Source organism: Clinocottus analis, unplaced genomic scaffold (assembly GCF_023055335.1).
Source record: "Clinocottus analis isolate CAN_PGR_092001 unplaced genomic scaffold, fCliAna1.0.p SCAF_26, whole genome shotgun sequence".
Taxonomy (NCBI): domain Eukaryota; kingdom Metazoa; phylum Chordata; class Actinopteri; order Perciformes; family Cottidae; genus Clinocottus; species Clinocottus analis.
The window spans coordinates 834,573-859,127 of record NW_027175998.1 but is presented as its reverse complement, the minus strand read 5'-3'; the positions used below and the strand labels follow the sequence as shown (position 1 = coordinate 859,127).

Here is a 24,555-nt window from a genome sequence, read left to right as displayed (position 1 = left end):
GGCGGGAATTCAAGTCGAAATCCCGCCAAAAAAGAACACAATACTTTTAGAAAAAATATTTACACTGAACAATTATTTGATATATTATTATTATTATTATTATGATTATTATTATTGTTATTATAATATATATATATATATATATATATATATATATATATATATATATATATATATATATATATATATATATATATAATCTATCGTAATGATACTGCTGAGACCATAATCAACCACCGATAAACAATTAAATAATATCACCAAGTAGACGGACACCATACAAGCAGCATCTGTACATGTTTATGTGATACAATAAATACTATCTCTCAAAGCCTATAATATTAATTCTCTGCATTCAAAGGGCCAATATTTCTGTACTATATTGGATCTGCTGTATATTCTGTCCAGTCTGTCCATAGACAAAAAAATCTGATTTTTTAACAAGGTACTTTCTGTATTTGTGTGAGTTCTTAAATGAAGGCACTTCAACATCAGCACTTCCAAAGCATGCACAGTATGTCACACATACAAACTGTAACTATTTCACATATCATTGTGTAACTTAAAGCTCATCATTAAACAATTGTCACATTTCTTGTATTACTATTGGAAGCCATGTGATGCCTCAGCCTGATGGCATTCACAGCAAAACGTGTGAAGTTTAAAATCCTTATTCCACCACGGTGTGCTGGCTTTGTAACATTCAAATGCTTCTTAATGCATAATTATAATGTAATGCATAATTATAATCAAACTAACAAATTAACTTTTCTTCATGAAAAACTCCGTAACTGTGCCTGCACAGGCGAGGAGAAGGGGGTGTGGGGAGGAGAGGTGTGGGGACCAAAATCCTTCAGCTTTTTGAGTCTGTCATTTCATACTCTTCATACACTTTTTTTAAACATACTAAAACTCATTAAAGATATTCATGACCCCCCAAATTTTTCTTAATTTTTTTATTGCGTGCCTTCACGGTGAGACACTAAAGGCATCGACACCTTACTATTTAAACCCCTTCTTCATAAACAGGCTATGATGCATGTGACTATACATGACACTTAAATTATACTGCACCAGTTGTGTGTCGTTTTTACATTCACCGTGAAAACATGAGAGGGAAAACATTGTTTCTTCAAGAATCCAAGGTAAGTCGGGTCATTATTATAAAGATGGTCATAATGGGGGTAAAGTATTCCTTTGAGTCACGTTCATAGAATCCAATCCAAATACCATGAAGATAAGTGTTTGGTAGTTGATAAATGACAACCTGCCAAAGTGATGTTCGAATCTCACCTTTCAAACTGAGAATATGTCAGGTGGCACACGGAAAGGCTGCTTGGTGCTAATACAAAAATAATTATACAATATTACATTTTTATTCAGGAAGCGCTTTTCAAAAAACTCAAGGACATTTTAAAACGGAGATAAAGTACAAGTTTACCAGATAAAACAAACAAGAAAAAACATTCATTTGTAATCTTTGAAGGTGCTGCTATAGTGGATGTTTAACAGTTAGACACAGTCAGGCGGAAAGGAGCGTCTTTATGCTAAGCTAAGCTAATTAGCGAGCCACAAATGAACACACAGACATAAGAGTGGTCAGTCAACTTTTCCTGGCGTATTAACTGAAATTACCTGCATGTTTTGTGTGCTACATTCGGCAAGTAGCTACTTTAGGAATAGAAACTGCCTCTTAAAATTGATGTATATTGCCATATCTGAATGCTATGTGAGATATGGATGCACAGGGTGGCTTGTCTTTCTTTGGGCACATTAGCTTAAAATAACAACTTAAATCCAGACTATGTGACAGTTGTAAAACAGTAGCCACTGTGTCCCACCCCGCCTTAGTTACTGTTGCAAGGTCAGAAAAGCTTGACAAAAGGAAATATGGAGACACCGGCAAAGAGTACAGAAGCAGAGACGAGACCCTGGTGCTGTTTTGGATACAAGGGTAAGATGGCAGTGTGGTAGGACGCTGTCATTTTGGTCTGAAAACGCCATTGGGTCATCAATGTATAAAGATGCGTCTGTAAATCCCGGAGTCTTTTTTTCTAAGATACATCAACTTTACCAGTGCAAACTCTTAAATGACCTCCATGCATGCTCATGGGACTTATCGCATCTTGCCAGCTCCTTGCTCGCTGTATGTGGCTGTAATAATTGATATATTAGCTGAACTGTAAAACCTGTACTGTAATGGATGTATTAAGGGCAGCCTTGTAACTAGTACAAAGTATCACAACATGAACTGAATTTAACGCAGTTGTAGGTAATTCACCAACACGCAGACAAAAGCAAGACCACAACCTGTTATGTACATCCATGGTTTGTGGTCTATTGTCTGTACCTATGTTGGAGGTCCTTGACGAGAAAAAGTTTGAGATTGTCCTCAAAATCTCAAGACTGCTGGATTTCCCTTTTTTTTAATCCTCTGGGAGGCGGGACAAAGTTAAATAAATAAATAGTTATAGTATGCATATTTATGATATTTATACTTTTCACTACATACTGTTACAGTAGATACATTAAATACATGCTAAAGAGTACTCTGTCGGACGTTAAACTTTGATACACGGTAGTCGGCTTCAGTCCAAAATGGTGGAGATGTAGCTTTGCTGCTGCACGCTGATGTTGCAATGAAACAATTAGCATTTACTTCTTATGAATATCAGTTCTTCAATGATAGTTTGATGTAACCAGGTGCCGCAGTGTGTTTGATTTCTGGGATCCAGGCAATACAGCAAGACATATATTATGCAATGAAATCCATGTTCACGATGATACATTTTACCGAGGTGACTTTAACCATTAGGATGCAAGATGTCGTGTATATAGAAATAAATAACAACAACAACAAAAAATGTGTGGGGGAGTAGGAGGGGGGAGCACAAAGCAGAGTATAAAACAAACAAAGAAACCAAATCAGACAAAATCATGTCGGTCGACCAGAGAGGTTTTCTAAAGGGCTGCTGGTGCTCAGACACACTCCTGCTTTTGTCCATTGAGAGCACCAAATTCCACACAAAATAACTGGGCACAATATATTAATGTGTCCGTAAAGATTGTGGAACCAAAGAAGAGATGCAGCATTGTGAAGAATAACAGGAAATTGGAATTGACGGAGGGTCTGCCAAATTCAAAGCTTGCTCAATTGTTACCGGAGCGCAGAACATGGGAGCGCCTGTTACAGGGTAATTGTTACTTGGAGAAGAGTCATCGAGTCAGCAAGGTGGCTTATGCTGCATTCACACCAAATGCGTTGGTGTGCATGTCGCATTTGTGTTCGTGAAGCAATACCTAATACGTTTGCAACAGCTAACATTGAGCGAGCAAAAGCTACTGTTCTTACAAGATCAAGTAAGGTGGTAGAAACAAAACCCCTGAGTGTATAGAATTGAGCAAAAATGTGTCTCAATATTTATGAATTCAACTTTTGCTTTATGTATTTCTTACATAGTCTCATTTTAAACATCTTGTTGTTTTGAGATAGACATTTTTTGTAGTGGCCATTATTTTTTTCAGGATTACAAATAACCTTTTGTTAACCTTGAAGGGTAGGTGCACAATTTTTCAAGTCCACCAAATAATCCTGATAGTGACATGGCCATATGAACACTGACTGCTGTACCCATTCCTCCATCTGGCCATGGACAGATATCTTACAAATGCATTGTAATGCATGTCCACAAATAGAATAAGTATTAGCATGAGGATTGTTTACAGCGAGCAAAGCTGTATTCAGTGTCTACATTTGCACAAACTTGAATCAATTGTGAAGCTATTCTTCGTGTAGACATTAAAAACATGTCTAAATGATCATGTCAAGATGACAGATAGTGCTCATAACTGTAACATACAGTATATGTATGCCTGCTTCTATATTATTAGTGTTTATTAAAGGGGAACACCCCCAAAATAAAGAATTCCAATATGTGATTTTATATGTCTAATGAGCAACTCTCCCATATAGTCAGAAACCAGAGAAGTGGGGAGCTGCTTAAGAGAAGTGTGGAGCTGCACCAGAGACAATAAAGTGAAGGTGGATATTGTTTTTTTTATGCCCTATGAGCTGTTCTCTCTCCCAGTCCATTGTCATAATCCATGGAGCAGTTTCTCTCTGTATACACAATGACGCACATATTTGAGTTTTCGTACTCTAGCGTTCATATTTGGTAATCTCTGTCTTGGAAAATAACATGTATGAATATTGAAAATGGATGTAGTTCCCCTTTAACGCAAGCATGTGTCATGCAAATTCAATTATCAAAAATGTCTGGAAACACTCAGCGCTAATGTGTGTGATGAGAAGTGAACAGCATAAGACATACAGAATTATGATGTGTTCCTTGCTTTTTTATGTTCTTTTATCCCTTAATGTTCGGGTCAAGGATAAGGCGACTGGAAACTTTCCCAACGTGCAATATCCTGGTCCATTAGATGTCCACTTGGTGTGTACCACTGAGCTACCTTTACATGTCATGAGTAAATGATCTCCTGGCGACATCTAGTGAACAGTCAATAAGCATTTTCTAAATGAGAAGCCTGACATTAGGGTTACAGATGTAACTTCCTGTTTCATCGCAAACTTTGCCAAACGTGTCACCATCACTGGATATGATCTTTGTGTTTTGTTTGTGTTAAAGAAAGAAAAAAGAAGACTTGTTTAATATGTCTGCTTTTTTGTTTTGTTTTGCGGTTTTTTAGAGAGAGGTTACATCCTTAGAATATACTACTGAATGTTGTCATATTAACCCATCATTTCACTCCTGTCAATCATCTTAAACACGATGCCCATTTGGTGAATATCCATTAGCCGCATGCCCTTTGGCTTGGCTTTTAGCAGTCCCACTATCTGATTGGGTGAGAGAAATAATCTCTTTGTCTGATTGGCTATCACCCTCAGCCTTTGCTCTGATCAGGTTTCTCCGGTGATAGAACAGATAGCCTGGCAACAGGAAGCCAGCCAGTGAGAAGATGAGAAGGCAGAAATTTATCTGTTGTGAGGAAAGACGTGTCAGTGCATATTATACAAGTTGTTGCATGTGTATACATCCTGATTGTGTGTGTGTGTGTGTGTGTGTGTGTGTGTGTGTGTGTGTGTGTGTGTGCGTGCGTGTGCGTGTGTGTGTGTGTGTGTGCGTGTGCGTGTGTGTGTGTGTGTGTGCGTGTTCCCTACCCAGTAAGGATCTCCCCTCAGGTGTCCCAACATCAGTATAAACAGTGGCTGTTGAAGCAAGGCAAATGCAGCACTGATCATTGACTGCATGCCTGTCAGTGTTCCAAAGTGGTTGGCTGGATACCTACAGCGAGGTGGGAGATCATCAGATTAAAAGCAAAGAGAGACAATGTCCAAATTCACAGTTAACACATTCTAAACCTAGCAAAGCAAGAGGATGAAGTGCCAATTCTACAGAGTGGAGTACCAAGTACCAATTACACAGGGTAGAATTGGTACTTAAATGGTAATTGGTACTTTAGTTGAGTATTTTTATTTATTTGCTACATAAAACTTTGACTCAATTACACCTCGGGAAGGGGGAAATACTGCACATTTTCCTCCACTACATTTAGAGTTGGTGTGAATGCTGAAGAGCAGTTACTCGAGAGGTCACTATGTTAGTTAGAGTGTGGGAAAGCAACAATATGCACAGAAACCCAAATGTTAAGCAATGATAGTTGCCGAGTGGGGCTGAATATAAGATGCCAGTGGTGTTACTCACACAGCAGCGTAGAGTCCTCCACAGCAGGAGTGGATAAATCCTCTCACTATGGTATGCAGAACAAACGACACCAACTAATAGAGGAGTAAAGGCAAAGAACAGATTAATACATGATCATCGAAAGTGTCACCTTGTGTTTGTAAATTCATAGGCATTGCTTCTGTATTAGTATAATATGTCAAATAGGTTGTATTCCTGAACAATATTTTTCTAACCTGTATAGGCAGGTTGTCAAACATGGAAATTATTCCAAAGGTGACCAATAGGAGGTTGGTGAAGATGAAAGCTCTCATGGCATTGGTCAGTTTCTGGATCTTTCGGTCTCTCTTTGAGGGATCTGATTGGCTGAATGGGATAAACGTCAAAAGAGGAGGGGTGAATACAGAGTATGTAGTTTTTTTGGTCTTTGGTGGGCCAGGAAATTGTCCCGTCCGGGTCAGTTTTGGCAGAAAATCAAAACTTTTTTACATCCATTTGAAAGAAACCCTATATGAGTAATGTCTAACAAAAACCATATGTTGCTGAGTGCTGCACAGCAATGTTATGAATGTAGCGACAGGATGTCTAAACCTAAAGAGAAGCCACTGGACCCTCTTCCTACCTCTTCTCTGTTTGTGTGTTGGCATTTTCCTCTTCACACTCCTTCAACCTCCAGTCCATGATGTAGCCAATCAACGGACAAGTCAGTAGACACAGCAGCTGCATCGTACCGAAGATAGATGAGTAGAAACCAACTGGGGAGGACACGTCGAGGTAGATGGAAGTCCAGAGGAGTGCGTGAAAAGAAGTATATAGGAGACAGATTGAAGCCATGACACACAATTGTGTCACACAATGTTTTAAGGATTCTTTTTCCATTACAAAGGTCCAAAAATTATGTTTCAATTAAAGTCGGGATTCTTGTAGAAAAGCACTGCATCTCAAAATATTGGGATCAGTCGAAGGTCCAAGGACACCGAGGGCATGACCTCAGTCACATGTTGCTCATTGATCACCTGATGAATAACGTCAATAAGTAGTTTAATATTTTGATTGGATCACCGGATTTATTATAATGCCTCGCGCTACTATTGCTGTGTGTTTAAATAGTAACGTAGTGTTCCCAGCATTTTAACTGCTACCGCAAAGGCCTGATATTAATACATTTCTGAGAATAGTGACCTAGATATAAAAAAATCTGTCACTTTAACACAAAATATGACTAGAATCAGTCTTAACCTTGCAGTCACTCCACTGAGCATCTAAACTCTTACCTTGTTCATCCATCTCCTTCTGCAGCTCCTCTGAGGCTGAAACAACAACAGTGTGGTCAGCATTCACCCCAGCTGGTTTGACTCAGGCTGCTCTCAATCACAGTTCCTACTCATATCTACAAATTGTAAATCATTTATTTTGTATATGATCCATATCATAGTGAGCTAGCACGTGCAGGGCGACAGCTGATGTGGTATAAAGATGTTGAAGGAGGTTAGTGTAAGTCAGTGCAAAATATTCTTCAACTGGAATCTTCTTCCTTGTTTCCAACATCCATGTTCTTGTCATTATTTTGTTTAATGATAACAAAGTAGCATTATTAAAAATAATGTCCAAGGAGGTTATCATTCTTACGGTTGGGGTTGCCGTGGGTGACCAGGAACTCCAGCATCTTGTTCATGGCACCCATGAAGAAGATCAGCCTCAGCTGGGTCATCGCCATGGTGATGAGACTCCACAGAAAGATAGGAGAGCACACAGAATGGCACAGTGGCACCGCGCCTAAAGGAGGAGAGCTTTATTATGTATAGGGAACTACTCATGGAGTCACTTGTTGGAGCCAAAATGGGATTTATTGTTTGAGGGAAAACACTGGGTGAATAGGGACATGTAGTTCCTTCATTTGGACACAGGGTGGCACATTCACTTCAAGAGGGCATATAAGGAGTGTCAGGTAATGTGAACGAGTGTATGTTTGTGTGTGTGTGTGGATGGGAAGCAAAATAGTTTTTGATTGTGCTCGAGTCAGCTGCTCATGCCATAAGCCAACATTAAGTGTATCCTGTGTTGTGTGAGAAGAAGTTGTTTGTGTCTTCTGTAAAACCAACAGAAATGTGGTTTTTGTCTTTGTCAATCCTTTCATCAAACTCTCAGTTAGTAAGCAGATAAACATATTTCTATCTTTAAATTATATTATACCTGTTTGTGGCCAATGCCACAAACAGTGTAACAATTCTAATAAGATAACATCATCAGTCAAACTATAATCAGTTTTGTTACGTTTGATAGAAATTGGTTCAACTCATTCTTTTACAGTAAATTGAAATAATATGCCAATATTATAACTATTAGTTGTGAATGAAAAAATTGGACAATCCTGACCAGTATTTTAAAGTCTCTTCTGAATTGCCCAACTTTATGGAAGTTCAATGCTAATTTGCTGGAGTCTGCTTTCTATTTGCGTGATTAAAGCAACCACACTTGGTCTTTTCTCTTATTTTGACAATCCACAAAATGACTGACTTGCTAGCTAGTGTGTGTATCAGTATGAAAACAGAGAGCTGCAGTGATCTAAAAGTTGTTTCACACATTTACACGAGGACAAGAGGTACCATGGACATATAAATGTAAATACAACAGAAGTGTATATAGTCAATGAGATTGTTCCATACCCTGGGTTGTGCTTTGAGAGCCTGTCTGCTCAGGTTCTGGCTGCTTAGGTCCCATCATGTCTTCCATGACAGTCACATGGGTGACGTACCGGTCCCCAGTCATCTTGTCCCCAGTCACAACTCCACTCAGCTTCACCTTTTTACTGTTGAGAAAAGAGAAGTAGATTGAGGATACACTAATACGTTTTAGTTTAAAACCAGGGTTTTAATCGGGGTTAACTGTGTGATCACTTGTGGCCCCTACCGACCAGGGGCCAGTTAAGATAAATGAGTGCATTCTGCCAGACTGGTCACTATGTATGGAGCCGATTCCTTACTGTATAAGATAGTAAGGACAGTAAAAGAGCCTAGGTGGAAATTCAGATATTTTCATCTCAAGCTATTCTTTTGAAACATGTCAGCCACGTGTCTCTGATCAAGAACAGCATAATAGGATATGAATGGATTTCACATGATCACAGTTAGAACACTTGAGGGCTCTCTCAAGTGTTCTAACTTAAGCTGGATGGCAGGCTGACTCAACAATAAGGTGTCAGGCTCGTTTATTGAGGATGTCCTCAATCTGAATCACTTGTGTCGGAATTGAATGTGTCTTCCCACAAAGAACCTGAAAAAACAAAGGTTGTGGAGTGGCACGGTGAAAGTGGTTACTGGATTCTCCGGTGAAGATTTGTGATCATGTGCGTTTTCACAAGTACAATAATGTTACTACAGGGTACACTGACGTGTATCTGATGTCTTCAGGTGCGGGGAAGGATTCAGCAGGCCAGTTGAGGAAGCAGTTGATAAAGACTGTGCAGGCCATACCAGACCAAACCCACATGATGACACGGAACGACACGCCAAGGTCATAAATCAACTGCAGCGGTAAGAAGAGGGTTTGAGAGGAGGACAGGTAAAGAGAGAAACAGATAAAAGAGGAAGGCGAGAAAAGACTATTTGTTAGTCGAGATGAAATGAAAAAGGATGTTTTAAACCTATTTAGATCACATACCCGGTCATATTGGGCACAAAGAGCAACAAAATATATGTTCAACAAATGTATGAAATTTCTCCGTATTTTTACATCTTTTATTCCTGTAAAACAAAACATGCTTAGTGCGTATGTAAACTAGTACCAACCAATTTCAACTAATCACATCATGACATCCATTCATCAATCTATCTGCAACGTTTAGTGACAAAAGTCTGTGGCGCCACGGTCCTCTGTGGCGCCACGGTCCTCTGGAGCTCCGTGTCACGCTACATTCTAAGCCCGTTCACTTTGTAGCGGTCCAATACATACAGTCCAGATAAATTGATGAATGAAGAAATCCCACTGTGATCCCTTTTTCTCTTTAATTTCCCCCCTCTCCCTTCTGTCTCCCTGTGTTTATGTTTTTCCTTCTAATCTACTCCTCATTCGCTCATTCTCATCTTTTTAATTCGTAGTTCAATCCTCTCTCTTTCCCCATTTTTTTGTCTCTCTTTTCTTCTGTATCTCTCTTCTTGTACTCTTCCTACAGCTTTCAGCAATCCCAAGTATTTTCTACAAAAATCATATGATTCACTGTCGAACAATGTAAAAGGCCCAGTTGGCAAATATGTTGTGTGTGTGTGTGTCTGCATGTGTGCATGTACCTTGACACCAGGGAAGGTGACGGCTGAAGAAGCATAGGAGCCGATCATCAAGGAGAGGATGGTTGATCGTACATTCCCAAACATGTTAGGCAGCTGGATGACAGAGAGAGAGAGAGATAAGAGATATAGGAGTGTTGAACCACCATCCTTACCAGTCAGCACTATTAATCAGCTACTGTATGATCTTGACCTTGTTAATTTAAATTCAACATACAATTTAAAATCGATTAGAAAAAATTAATATATATCACTGACTAAATCACTGTGATGGGTAAACTACTGTACATTCTACGTGATTCAAGTCCAAATAAAACCCACTAGGTGGTGCTACTGCATTCTTTCACAAGCTTTTCATAAAGAGTGGACATTGAGCTGATTAACACACTCACACTCTCTCAAACACACACACACACACACACACACACACACACACACACACACACACACACACACACACAAATACACAGCGGAACCAACAAAGCAAATCAGCAACATGTGCAGTCAGTATTTACGACATGTTTACAGCAACATGTGCATTCAGTATTTACAGCTCAAACTCTAGTAGCAGAGAGTCCCTGGGAAAGCTGTGCATCTTGCTTATGAACACATTGAGTCTCACATACATTACTCAATAAAAACAACATTTAATTGCAATAATTCATTCCAAACAGAGACACATACCTGTCCCTACATGTAACTACACATGTTAAATAGTAAATGGACCTGTACAGTGCTCTTCGAGTCTTCCGATGACTCAAAGCACTTTAACATTTAACAACAACCCATTCATGAGAGGAGCTACCATGCAAGGTGCCACATCAGTATTATCAAACATTTATACACCGTAGGCAGCTACGGGAGCAATTTAGGGTTAAGAGTCGGGGATCGATCCGCCGATCATCTGATTGAAGGACGACCCAGCTCAACACTGTGCCACAGTCGCCCACAGTTCTAGACCAGGTGTGGCGACATATTGATTGGCATCTGTTGTCATTAGCTTCACTCAACCCTGCACAGATGCAACTAAATGAAACAGACATTGACGATGCTGATGTATTAGTCGATGGAAAGTAAAGGTTTAATGTCAGAGGTCGATCAGATAGCAATAGCAGAGGTGCTAGTAGGGCGATTGAGGAAATCCCTCTCCCCTCACCCCCTGCCACACACACATCCTTTTGTCACAAAAAACTAGTGTGTGTGCATGTGAAAATTCTCTGGCCTGCAGATGGTGTGTTTGTGTATCTACACACTTTCACTCTAACTATAGACACAGCTGGAGAGCCGCCAATCACACAGCTGTTCACACTTCAGGCCTTCATATACGTTTAAACGTATTGCTCAAATCAGGTTTTATGGATTGAAAAAAACCCCATTGGTGGAGGGAACTCGGGCAATGATAACTTCCTATTGGCCCCCAGAATTACGCCATCCCTGCATGACTTTACGGCGTACTTGGCATCCACAGTGTTTATTTCCCTTGTGATGCAGCCAATATGTTGATGGTAGTCCAGCATAACCTCCTGTAGTAAACTGAGTGAATCCAGGGAAAAGAAGAGTGAAAACTACTGAACTCAGTAGAAAACACAGGTCATGTCAAAAACATAAACACACTCGCTGAGGTGTTTCTAACTCTGATATTCATACTGCTACTGGGCCCAAACACAGGGCTGTTCCACCTCTGTAAACATTGTGGACTGATATCAGTCTGTGGGCAAAACAAAAAAATGGTCAGACTTGGCTCTTAATCAAGTGGTTTATTGTGTACTCTGCTTGTTTGTTTTTGCCCTGTGTGTTATCTCAAACTCTCTAATCTAACTTATTCTATGTTCATTGAATACAAGCTTTCTGACTTTTCATGATTTGTTTTGATTCTGTTAACGAGGACCTCATGAGTGTTTAATACAGATGAGGATGTTGTTGAAATTAAAACTACTGGACATGAAGTGGTTTAGTGTATGGGTGCACTGTGTTACTATCACATGTAATAATGAGCCATGATTTGTATTATCTGAAGATCATATACTTTCAGCTGATGGTGCAGATGTATTTATTTGCTTTGTGTGGTTGGTAATCCCGTTTTGAGAACTTTCGGAACAGTTGTAGTTGTGGTAATAAAAGTAGTTATAAAATGTATGTTGTTTATAGACGTTGAAGGCCAAATATCACCTGTTTGTCTCTCCTTCTGTATACAGTCCTCAATTAATGTCATAATTCTCTGCTCACTGACGTTTCCATGTTGTTGCTTTGCTTCAACCTTGGTTTTTTCCATTCTCATTTCCCTCCCCCTTTTCCATTCCCCCCTGTCTTTCCATTCACTTTTCCATCTGCTCTTGCCTTCAGTTCCCTTTTCCCTTTTTCAGTATTGTGCACTGCTGTAGTGCACACGTAATAGTGGTGAAAAACACATGACCATGAAGCTCTTAGTGCTCTATTTCCCGATTTCTATTGTTATTTCTAGAGGTGGATCACACTGATGGGCCATATATATATATATATATATATATATATATATATATATATATATATATATATATATATATATATATATATATATATATATATATATGTTTTACTCTGCCCAAGGACACATTGGAACAACACAGAGCCGGGGATTGAACCGTCAGTCTTCTGATTGAAGGACCCTGCTCTACCGCTGACCCACAGCTGCATTCAAACATAGTCAATGTTGATGAACAATGTTTCCCTTTCAAATTCAAACTACAGGAAAGCACAATTGCTTTTGTTTAGCCATTTCTTTTCTTGTGTAGCAAATGGACTTCAAATGCATTTAGTTGTGTAACCTTTGTTTGCATATTGACAATAAATTATCCTTGACTCCTCGAGCTATATTGTGTGTTTATTGTGAACTAGTAATGGTGCACCATGAATCATAGTCAGGTTTTAGTCAGGCAACACTAAAAACTGCAGGTTTTAGTGTTATCTAGCATAGCTGCTGCTAGTGAACACACATTGGTCCTTGCTCCCTTGTAGCCACTTGTTTGTTTTCTGGCTACTTGTCAATCTGAACAAGAAACCTCGATGTCAGCGCCACGATGAAGGAGCCGTAAAAACACCTTTGTGTTTGCATTAAATAAACTTTGCAGGATTAGGTGTGATCGTCTTCATTTTCCTGGGAGACTGCGACATAGTAGCAGAGCCATAACATTTTACAATCAACATTTACTTCACAATGAGAAGTTAAAGGACAGTGTGCCACTTTCTAATAACACTGCTGGCTCTGGTAAGTGAGTTTGTTATAGAACAAACTGCCTTGCAAAGTTCACAGGGAATGTGTTTGCAGCTAGTTAGGTTAGCTGGGAAGGTACACTGTTTACTTCAAGTAGTTATGTAAGAGCTTATCATCAAGATAATACACATCAGACAGAAACACTCTCAGACCAGAAATGACAGCAGTGAGGCCAAAATGACCATGTCAAGTCCAGGACATGGTCTAGGTCAGAGAGTGGGGGGGGGAGAGAGGTGACAAGGGGAGTTGGCCATCGGAGGGTGTGTTGTCCGCCCATGCTTTGGATTGGCTGGGAGGCCGCATCAGAATTTAGAACAAGTGGAACAGCATGTGCTGTTTGGCAAAATGACCGCACACACACACACACACACACAGACACACACACACAGACACACACACACACACACACACACACATGCACACTCACCCACAAAAACACGCACACAAACATGTGTTTACAATCTCAGGTACGCACATACACACACAGTTTAGAAAATGACGATTGAACTTTATGCTTGTAGATATGTGTACTGGACTTTCTACTTCATGACTTCCAGTTTGGTTAGCTTCTGCTGCAATGACGATGTACAAAGACTGTTGAGATGACCTCATTTAGTACAACATTAAGGCGCTAATTATCTTTAATTTCCTCAGCATCAATTAGAAAACGCCAAAGAGCACTGATAGGTAACGTAGGCAGTCAACATCAATTCAAAAAAGGAATAATCAAAGGAGCAGCATACGTCAATGCTCCGTTCATTGACTTATATTTTTTCACCTAATAAAGTTGTTATGGTTTGCATGTCAGCAAACAGTTGTCTGTTTACACAAAATGTAAACAACATCAGCATTCAACAGGAGTTGAGTTGGTGTCCACCAGATGAAATATAGATGCTGAATACTCGGCTATCATCACTGTGATGCTTGTTATAAATGTATGTTGGTACATTTATGTTCATATATGTTTGGTGGATGTTCATTGTAAATTGTACAAGAGGGGATTTAGGACCATGTGGGGGATTCATATGGGAATCACAATCTGGGAATTGGGTCTGTATGAGGGGACGGCATGACGGCCCGAGGAATAAAGCATTATAATCACAAGCAGTTGTTCTCACGTCTTATGTTTAAATACAAAACACGACAATCACCTGCTTGTCTCTAACAGTGCTGCTGTTTGTTGTTGGGCAAGTAGCGTACGGATGAACTGAAATCAGGGGGAATTAAGTTCATGAGATGGTGGCAAAATCAAAACAATGAGATGAATATGGCTAAGCTGCTTTGTCTTGCTGTGGGAACTGCAGAGTGGGCTGAGGATTGTCTGTGTGTTTGTCACTACAAGATACACCGTTCACATTATGCATCATTCAGTGATCGGTGGCTTGGTGTTGGTATTTGTGTCTCTATCATGTCTTATAGCAATATCACATTATGACAGAATTAGCAAATTCAATTAAAATGTGGGTTAGCATAATATTTTATCGGTCAGATTCAGTGCACTGTGGTCCACTCAGATCAGTTTTTTGTGAGTGGAATCATACTGTGAGTGAAGTGAAGGTCAGGCAAATTCCTCCAAACCCGTTGAAGGAGACAGCGAGGAAGATGAGGCCAGACAACACTGAGGGGACACATGGAAATGAAGGTTAAAAACTTTACTGGTACATTCAGCTTTATTTGCATGTGGGTGTCAACCTATCCCTCATCCCACTTAACATGTCAGTTATTATCACTTATTGCAGAGAAAAACTATGTTAAACAGGTAAAGTAATCAGGAAGGCAAGTGACAAAATGTAATTCCCGTTTACAACACACCGTTTTAACCGGGTATTACTTTTTCTTTCTTTTCCAAGTTACTTAAAGTATTTATGTGGTTCCTGTGACCGCTCACTTTCCTTGTCCCGTTGGAGTCTGTTGTAAAGATGCTGCAGTGTTTTCAAACCTCGCAGTGAAGCTGCAGAGGAAAGTGTTACCATACCGGAATGATTTCAAAACAACAAATCTTTCCTTTAAGTATCTCTGTGGGAATAATCTTGCTGTTGCAGTAGCAGGAATGAATGGAAGCAAGTGGATAACGACTCAAGGTGTTGTGATTGAAGTGTCTTACCTTCGGGGTCATATGCAGCGACAGCTATCATTGCACAGGAGGCTGCAAAACATGAACTGAAATGTACACAGGGGTGTGGTTTTAATGTCATTTTTCACTGTACACGTTAAACTCTCCTCTTCAGATGGAAAGCAGACTACAAATGACCTGTCTGTCTCACCTGCCAATGAGCCTCAGTGGGCGAGGTCCATATTTGTCCATCAAGATGCCCAGGGGTAAAGTGGCTGCACTCAAGAGGAAGGATCCAATGGTGAAGCCAAGATTGAGTACCTCCTCCTGCTCCACACAACTCCGCCAGACACCGTCTTCCATAGCAGTCACGTTGGCGTTGACAGTCAGATTTTCTAAGTTGGATAATTGAATAATTATTAATTCATATCATTGAATGTGCTGCAACTCTGTTACATTGTTCATTCCGTACACATGACATCTATTGCTTCTGTCCATCTGGGGAGAGGGATCCTCCTCTCTTGCTTTCCTGAAATTTTCTTTCCTTTTTTCCAGTAAGTTTTTTTTCTCAGTTTTTTGGGGGGGGAGGGGGAGTTTTTCCACATCCGATGTGAGGTCATGGGACAGGGACTTTATATGTGTACAGATTGTGAACCCTTCCGAGGCTAATTTGTAATATGTGTCACGGTATGGAGGAATTAAGGACCCAAACGTTGACAAACGAATGAAGAATATTTAATTCCCAACAAAAACTAGGAAAGGGTTCCAAAAACAAACCAGATTCTGACGGAATAAAATAAATCTCTTAAATCCATCCGGTTGATCCAGAATGTTGCAGCTTGCAAAAATTAAGAAAATAGATCACATTACTTCTGTATTAGCTGCTCTGCACTGGCTCCCTGTAAAATCAAGAATCAAATTTTAAATCCTTCTCCTCACCTACAAAGCCTTAATTGGTGATGCATAATCATACCTGAGTTTATAGTACCATATTACACCACTAGAGAGCTTATAGTACCATATTACCCCACTAGTGAGCTTATAGTACCATATTACTCCAATAGAGAGCTCTAATTACTCCACTAGAGAGCTTAGATGACCATATTACTCCACTAGAGAGCTGTGACTTCATGTCATGACCATACTTGGACATTGCAGCAATGTTGTAGCAATGCATAGTGTATAAAGATAGAATGAGCAATACTATTATCATATTTTATCATAGCAATACACATTTTTGTGCAATATGTCCACAACGTTCAAGCATTCATCTGTGGCTTATTTACTGTATCACCAGCATGCAGTGCAATGTAAACATCTGTATGTGAGGGAAACAGCTTTGTGACTGATATATCGGATTCCCGGTGATTACTGCAACCAGTAGAGCTGCGTGGAGGGTGGTCTTACCAATACAAAGGTGAGAATAGAAGCCTTCATTCTTTAGCATGATGAGCAGTGAGCCCCAGCCCAGCAGGACAGCAGAGAAGAGCAGGTTCTCTATGATGGCTGTGATAGCCATCCACCATCTCCTCCTGTATGCTTGGGCCAAGCTGGGAGCCATGACTGCTGTGAACACACAAGAAAACATTAGTCCACCAAACAGCCAGAAACCAAGTTGTGTATGAGAAGGCAAATGTCCGAATCAGTTGCTATAAAACAGACCCCTGACAGCTGCCTTGTCTGAGTAATGTTCAATGTGTGAATAAAGCTGCTCATTGTCCAGAGAATTCCCGGCTAGCGAGTCGTGTGTTCATAATGTTTGTGTCACGCAGCTAGCGCTAAACCAGAATAACGCAAACATCCAGGGTGAAGAAGAAGAAGAACAGTCAATGAAGACGGAAATAAAATAGTCTTACTTCAAGAGACTCTGTTGTTTATGACCAAAACACACACTGGCAATGTGACCCGCAGCTTGTCCTGCTTCCTGCACACTCTGCCCAGGCACCACCCATCTCCTAAACCAATGTGAGTATTTCCAGTAGGTGAGAACACATCTGACACAAACAATCTTCTGCGTCAGTGACACATACCATTGAATGCCCTTGCGCAGAGCTCCTTCAGTGTTTTTATTGTTTTAATATATCCTTCTGCATTTCACCTCACAGGTTCTGTCCTAGCAAAGTGTCCCTAAGCAAGGCAGCAAACTCCTCTTCCTCTTTCTCAAACAAGTCTTTTTTGAGCTTTCATTTAACTTGTCTTGCCAAAATCAAGTCACCTTACATCAGAGGTGCAGTTCTCTTCAATTGAACCTTTTCTGTGCTGTTTCTGGCTTCTTGTTTTCTCTCTTTCTCATGTTCTACTAACACCGGCATATGGGTGGTGCCATATTTCTGCAGATAGAAGAGGGCAATAATGCAAATGTGTAGATTGTACGATCCGCAGTGCTAAAGAACAATGGGGGCCACTTTCTTCTAACAAGAACATTACAGGTTGCAGTAATTCACAATTTATAAAACCTATTTTATTGACTGTTTTCCAATGTCATCGACTGCTGACATCTCACTCCTATTAATAATCCTCTTTTCGTAATTTAGGGGAATATTTTATATGTTTTACTATTGAAGATAACACGGACACTGCTAAAAACAGGTCCACTGAGCAAATTAACACATGTTGTCAGTTGCATGATCATACTGAATGTAAACAAGTTACTGTCACACCACGATGAAGTTTGTCTTGCTTGGGGTTTTGTCTCGTAACTTCTTGTTTTATTTTTAAGCCTGAAGCCGTGTCTACTACTGAACACTTGCGCACTTCGAGCACTGACTTTCAGTGCTTAGGGCGCTACACTGACAAAACCAGCAGAATTCAATGCACTAGAAGTACCCGGATGACACACTACAAACGGTCCAAAAATTCAGTGTAAAACGATGGACACTACTCGCACTAAACGGGCGCCATCTTGGCTACGTAGCGGAAGAGGAAGAGCCCTTTCCGACAGCTTTTTATTGATTTATTTATATCCTCCTGCCGCGATTGTGGAGGTGTCGCAGTTTCCACATGGGTTGGAAAAAGGGGTAAACAAGGGACAAAAAGAGGGCAAGAAGTGTGTTCATTTTGTTAGTTTTAGTTTCGCAGGTATTGGGAGCAGATTTGCGGATGTCACTTCCGGCTTAATTTCGCGGGTACCACGAACAGACTTGCATCCGTCACTTCCGCCAATTGGTTAACTTAAGTGTTCCATTTATTACAGCGTTTATCAGCGATGGAGTGCACTACAGATGTCAGTGCACTGTATTAGAGTGCACTGTATTGCAGTGTACTTCGTACTGTGTTCGGGAGTAGACACGGCCTTCCCCTCGTTTCAGGTCACTTGCCCTTCCTCATGTGTCACCGGTCTGATTGTCTCCCCTGATCCCTGATTGTTTCCACCTGTTCCCCATTACCCTCATGCGCTTATAGTCTGCGTCTCCCCTTTGACTTGTGCCAAAGTGTTTCGTCCTTGTCCATTCACCTGTTTCGTCCTTGTCCATGCAACAGCCAAAGTCATTTTTTACCAACAGTTTGTTTTTGCTACACCACTTGAGTTGCTTTCTGAGTCCTCCTTGGAGAGTGACCATTTGTTAAAGTTTTTTTCTAGTTTAGCTTGGATTTGTGTTATTTTGTACGTTGTTTCCTCCCCTCCTCTTGGAGCGCTTTTGTGTTATTTAGTCGTTATCAGTCTTAGTCAGTGAGTTTTCATAGCCATTTATTTATCATCCATCCAAAAGGATCTGAAACCGATAAAAGCGTGCTTGTACGTGATCCGCTGCATCTGAGTCCTCACTTTTGTCCAGGCCTGACAGTTACAAAATGGAAAACCCAATTTGGAATAAATTATAGTATCTTCAAGTTAATATTCAAAGTTATATTAATATCAAAATGTATAGCACATTTTTCTGCTGTTGTAAACCTGGAAGACTATACAAGTTATAAATGTCCTTTGTGTGAGTTACTTTTTAGGCCACAAGGATACACACGGTTGGTTTATGTGAGAAACTGAATGGAAACTTGAACTCTACAGAGTAACCTTCAATATGTCGCCATTATATTGTGTGCCATCATCACTATTGCATCAGAAACACTCTGTGGATCTGCACATGGTATCAGCTGTGAGTGGTCATGAAATCCGAAAGGAAGCATGGGAGGGGGAAGATGAGACCAAACAGGGAGGAGTTTGACCCGAAGCGACCTTCTACGGTAGCTGGAGCATATACAGACTACGAGCTGGAGCTATCAAGTGTCCTGCACTAATATAATCCATGTGCACACGCCAAAGCCTACACACACACAAACATTTCTGTTGAACTACAAATCAGTGGACTCTGTGTTCTTCCCAGCTATGAGTGTGCAAATACACAGACTCACTGGTGAGTATGTGTTGGTGTGAAGAAAGCAGTGACTCAATCTAAGTAAGGCACATGTTTTTACACTGGAAGTACAGCAGACCAGCCCTCTCCCTCTATCCCAATCACACATACATACATTCTCACTCCCACCTTATACTGTGACGCGACAGGTTCCCCTTTAGCCGGTTCTTGACGTTTCAGTTTTGACATGCAAGTGTCTGTTTTCAAAACCTAAGTGTACTTAGCTTTTAGCTTTACTTGGTCACAACTACTTGGTTAGGTTTAGGAAAAGTGATCTATGTTTGTCACATAAAATAAGTATGTTTATTATATACCTGGCACAAACACACAAGAATCAGTAATTGAAGGGGAAAATGCTAATGAGTGGACTGTGATTGTCCATACATGGAAATATCTGCAAAGATATTTAATCATTTGGCTTCCTTTTTCCATTCTATCTGCAACATCTCCACTACGGGACTAAAAGGATTATCTTATGTATCAAAGTGTATGGGAGCGCTTTGGTCTTCACTTTTTGCGATTTTTGTGTGCGGTTGCCAGTTAATAGTGACTTTGTAAAAAGCTAATAACACGCAAAATGAATGAATGAAATGAAATGAAAAGTACTTTATTAATCCCCAAGAAGAAATTTTACTCCTCCATATGAAAGTTGAATTGATGAATAAATACTAATAGCTCCTGCTAGTCTGACTCTTCTCTACTTTAGCATTTAGCATTATCATGTACATGTCACTTGGGTCAATGGCTGCTGTTCAGCTAAAGTTACATAGGCATGCCTAAATTCTTTATCATTTATCATCCTTTATCAAGGATCATCCTGATCCTTTATCATTTTAGTCAAACAAGAAGGAGCACACGTCGGACCTGATAGAAAACCACACAGTGTCCAAAGGCTCATTATTATAAAGAGCTACAGACCCTTTTACAGCCGACGACGTAATCAAAAATATGCGTGTGCATGTCGGTGACTGAAGTAACATTTTTCCCCAGCCATCCAGATGAGTTTGCAAGCTTTAAGCATTGAATTCAAACTCATGTCTGCTTGTTGCATGTTGGATTAGTCAGAATTATTATTCCACCAAAATAAAGTTCAACAGAAACAGAGGTTTAGAGCAACAAGGTTGCAGTTAAACTCGTGACCGTGTTCACTGGGAACTTCCAGCCGAATGCATCCGATCACCATCTCTGCGGGTTAATGGCCTCGGATAGCTTGACAAGCTCCTGGACTCCACCGTGCACCCGGTGCCACGGTGGAGTGCACACTTATGTACGTCATCATTGTTTACAAACTGTAAAAGCTTCTTTTTAAAAAAAAAAAAAATCCCAGCCCATCATGTAACACGTACAGAATGAGGGGCACTCAAGGACGCACTTGCTTTAAATGGCTTATTGTGTCTGTCAAGGTCCATTAATATGACTTCAAAAAGTACTTTTTACAAATATTAGTCATGCTTATAATAAACAGACCAAAGTCAATGTCCCCTAACAAGGTCATGAATACCACTCTAGTTAAAATAGACTCATGGACACAGTAAACACACAGACGTCATATTCTTCTGGTTTCTCTGTCTACATAACAGGTAACATTCATACTTTTACTAACATATTGTAATTTTATATGACACTCACACATCAACAAATGTTTGTTGCCACAAGTTGAGTTATACAAAAGCTATATGACCCATCTCCATTATCATAGAATTCCCTTTCATGTTGGACAATAAGACTCAGCCGAGTCCAAAAAGAATGAAGACACGAGGGTGGTGTTTGACAGAAGAGGGAACTAACTGATCCGAATGCAGTTGTGACAACATGCTACTCCCTCAAAAGTACCTCCAGAGCACATTGCCATACTGCAGCAGAAGTTATGAAGTTCTCAGTGCTGGTTATGTTATGAGGGGACGCCCGTCCCCTTTGTCTCTAATTTGTGCAACATGTTGAAAGTCACTTACTTGATGAGGTGAACTCCTCTACAGTTGATGACCTCTGTTTGAATGGTGAAGAGTCCACACGGAAGCTTCTGTTTCCTGACAGGAGAGTTTGATTCTGTTTTGGAGTTTAACCTTTCTATCTGTCTCTTGTAGATTTAAAGTGTGCTGACCCTCCCACTGAGTGGCAGCTGTATTCACCGCACATGTGCTCTCACATTAACTCTCTCTCTCTCTCTAAGTACAGTATGTCTATAAATGGAGCTCAAGACTCGCCCGCCCACTGACCTTAAAACACACACACACACACACACACACACACACACACACACACACACACACACACACACACACACACACACACACACACACATTTTTTACTTTAATGGAGCAGGACAGAGGCTTTTGCTATATTTGGCCACACTGAATGTGTCTTCCAGTCTGGACAGATCCATAGTTTGCTGTGAGTTGATATCTCTACTAATTTCTAATACTGGAGTGAGGGATGTACATGTTTCTCAGCTGACACCAGTGACAGAGATATACTGTCCGCCTCCTCCATGACCCCATCATGTGGTCAGCTGCAGTATGTCTTGAATCATTGGTTGCACACTGAATTTAATATTTAGGTAGGAGGAAGATGGGATGAGCAGTTCAGTCCAAGCTTTAAAAACAAAGAAAAGAATATTAAAACCAATTATGTTCTTCACTGGTAGCAGATGAGGAAAGGCCAGTACAAAAAAGTAGGAACTAAAAATTCTCTAAATATTTAACAGGCAGGAAAGATTTTATTTTTTGCAGGTAATCCAAGATGGTAGATAGCTCACAGCTGGGTTGATTTTTTAAAATCAAATTTCAAACCAGAACGAAAGATTATTTTTGCATGGTCCTGACATTGGATGATATGCCTAAATGCAGTAATTGTGGTTGCAGCAGTAGTCTGCGAGGCCAAAGATAGGACCAGCGGTTTATTCTGGTCTCGCTGAACGGAGCTTTTTGCCATCCAGGATTTCATATCCTCCATGCAATTTTACAAAGAGCTGACGCTGAATGAAACTCCAGGTTCCAGCAGGTCCAGCTGGGTGTTGTCAGCATAACAATGGTAGAAGATTTGAGCTTTATTTAACCAGATAAAATCAGTTGAGAACCAATTCTCATTTACAATGATGACCTGGAGGCAGCAACACAGTCCACAAGAGGCACAAACAACACAGATACAATACAGGATGACACACACATAAAAATAACAATAAAATAGAAAATAAGAGGCTAAAACAACAACAAAATGTATTTTATATATATAATATATATATATATATATATATATATATATATATATATATATATATAATATTAATAATAATACAATACATAAATAAATACAAATAAAAATATTGAATGGAAGAGAGAGAAGTGATGGGTGGTCAGCAAGTAAAGCAGTCAACTATGACGTTTTGCAGCTTTTGTTTGAATATGTTGAGAGAGGTGAGAGCTGCTAGTTTGAGTGTGTTTTGTAGTGAGTTCCAGTCATTCCAGTCAACATGAAAGGCATTGTGACCAAACACTGTACGGACTTTTGGAATGATGAGCCTAATGAAAGCACTGGATCGTAAATGGTGAATGCTGACAGAAATGTTCAGAGGGTTTGAAAGGTAGTGAGGGGTTGTTCCCAAGATGGATTTATAGACCATGAGCAGCCAATGTTGCAGCCGCCTGGTGTGGAGGGAGGGCCAATCCACCATTCTGTAAAGATCACAGCGGTTGGTGGTGAAGGGTGCACATGTGGAAAAACAAATTGCTAAGTGGTGAAGTGTGTCCAGTTTTCTGAAGGTGGTCTTCAGTGCCATTTTATAAATTATATCGCCATAATCAAATAGAGGAAGGATGGTCATTTTCACAGGGGCAAATTTGGCAGACTTTGTGAAAGTGGTCTTGTTTCGATAAAGGAAACCCAGTATAGCTTTAACTTTAGCCAGAAGGTTATTGATGTGTATGTTAAATGAGAGCGATGAGTCCAACCAGAAGCCAAGGTATTTGTAGGAGCTGACAAACTCCAGCTCCGAGCCAACAGCACAGTAGGTCTTGGGAGGGCTGGGGAAGATGAGGTTTTTTCAGTCATCCAGCATACATTTGGTCTTTTTGGAGTTGAGGAGCAGGTATAGGCTATGGAAAGACTATTGGACGTAGCAGAGTAGAGTGAGGGACCAGCTGAATAAATGATGGTGTCATCAGCATACAGATGAATCCTGTAATTTCCAGCAGGTTTGACAACATCATTAATATAAAGGGAGAATAAAATAGGTCCTAAAATGGACCCTTGAGGCACACCTTTAGAGATGGTAAGAGGTACAGATATGATGTTTTCGGTCTTCACCCGCTGGACACGACCAGCCAGGTAGCTAGCAAACCAGTTGCAACATCCACTGGACAAGAATATGGTGGTAAGTCTTTGTAGGAGAATGTTATGGTTGACCGAGTCAAAAGCCTTAGCTAGGTCTATAAAGGGAACTTCTCAAGTCTGTTTGTTGTCCATGGCGGTGATGATATCATCAAGGACCTTCAGTGTAGCGGTGGTACATCCATGGCCTTTCCTAAACCTAGACTGCAGGTCAGACAAATTGTGATTTAAGTCAACAAGTTGTTTATGAACTAGTCTCTCCAGGACTTTGGCCAGACAGGGCAGAATGGAAATCGGCATGTAACAGTTTGGGTCAGAGAAGAGCCACCTTTAAAAAGGGGGACAATCATTGCTGATTTCCATTCAAGAGGGAAAACAGCCAAATTGAATGACAGATTAAACAGACTTGTGATTGGGGAAGCAATAATATGAGCAGCTGATTTTAAAAACACAGGGTCAAGTCCATCAGAGCCAGCTGACTTGTTAGAATTTAACTTAATAAGTTCATCTCAGACTTCCGAAACCTTCGCAGGTTGAAGGGAGAAGCTATTGACGCTGGGTGATGAAGTTTGAGTGTTAGTTGAATTTGTTT

At 40.2% G+C, this 24,555-nt stretch overlaps 1 protein-coding gene across 1 annotated transcript; it reads right to left on the bottom strand.

Annotated features, from left to right (window-relative positions):
• Positions 1-211: 211 nt before the first annotated feature.
• Positions 212-21,671, bottom strand: slc43a1b (solute carrier family 43 member 1b). Its single transcript, XM_068592123.1, has 15 exons — positions 21,590-21,671; positions 16,696-16,854; positions 15,500-15,683; positions 15,340-15,395; positions 14,777-14,853; positions 9,989-10,081; positions 9,094-9,227; positions 8,369-8,511; positions 7,332-7,478; positions 6,977-7,012; positions 6,325-6,457; positions 5,939-6,068; positions 5,724-5,797; positions 5,180-5,303; positions 212-4,997 (listed from the first exon to the last, which is right to left on the bottom strand). Exons 2-15 carry the CDS (start codon positions 16,847-16,849, stop codon positions 4,782-4,784), a joined length of 1,701 nt encoding a protein of 566 aa, XP_068448224.1. The 5' UTR covers positions 16,850-16,854; positions 21,590-21,671; the 3' UTR covers positions 212-4,781.
• Positions 21,672-24,555: the final 2,884 nt, after the last annotated feature.

Excerpts from the sequence above, each read along its gene's own strand:
- slc43a1b (XM_068592123.1), bottom strand. The coding sequence starts at position 16,849 with ATGGCTCCCAGCTTGGCCCAAGCATACAGGAGGAGATGGTGGATGGCT. Across the intron at positions 14,854-15,339 it reads CGCTGCATATGACCCCGAAG|TGTTGTCTGGCCTCATCTTC; the intron begins GTAAGACACTTC and ends GTGTCCCCTCAG. Across the intron at positions 6,069-6,324 it reads AACACACAAACAGAGAAGAG|CCAATCAGATCCCTCAAAGA; the intron begins GTAGGAAGAGGG and ends TATCCCATTCAG.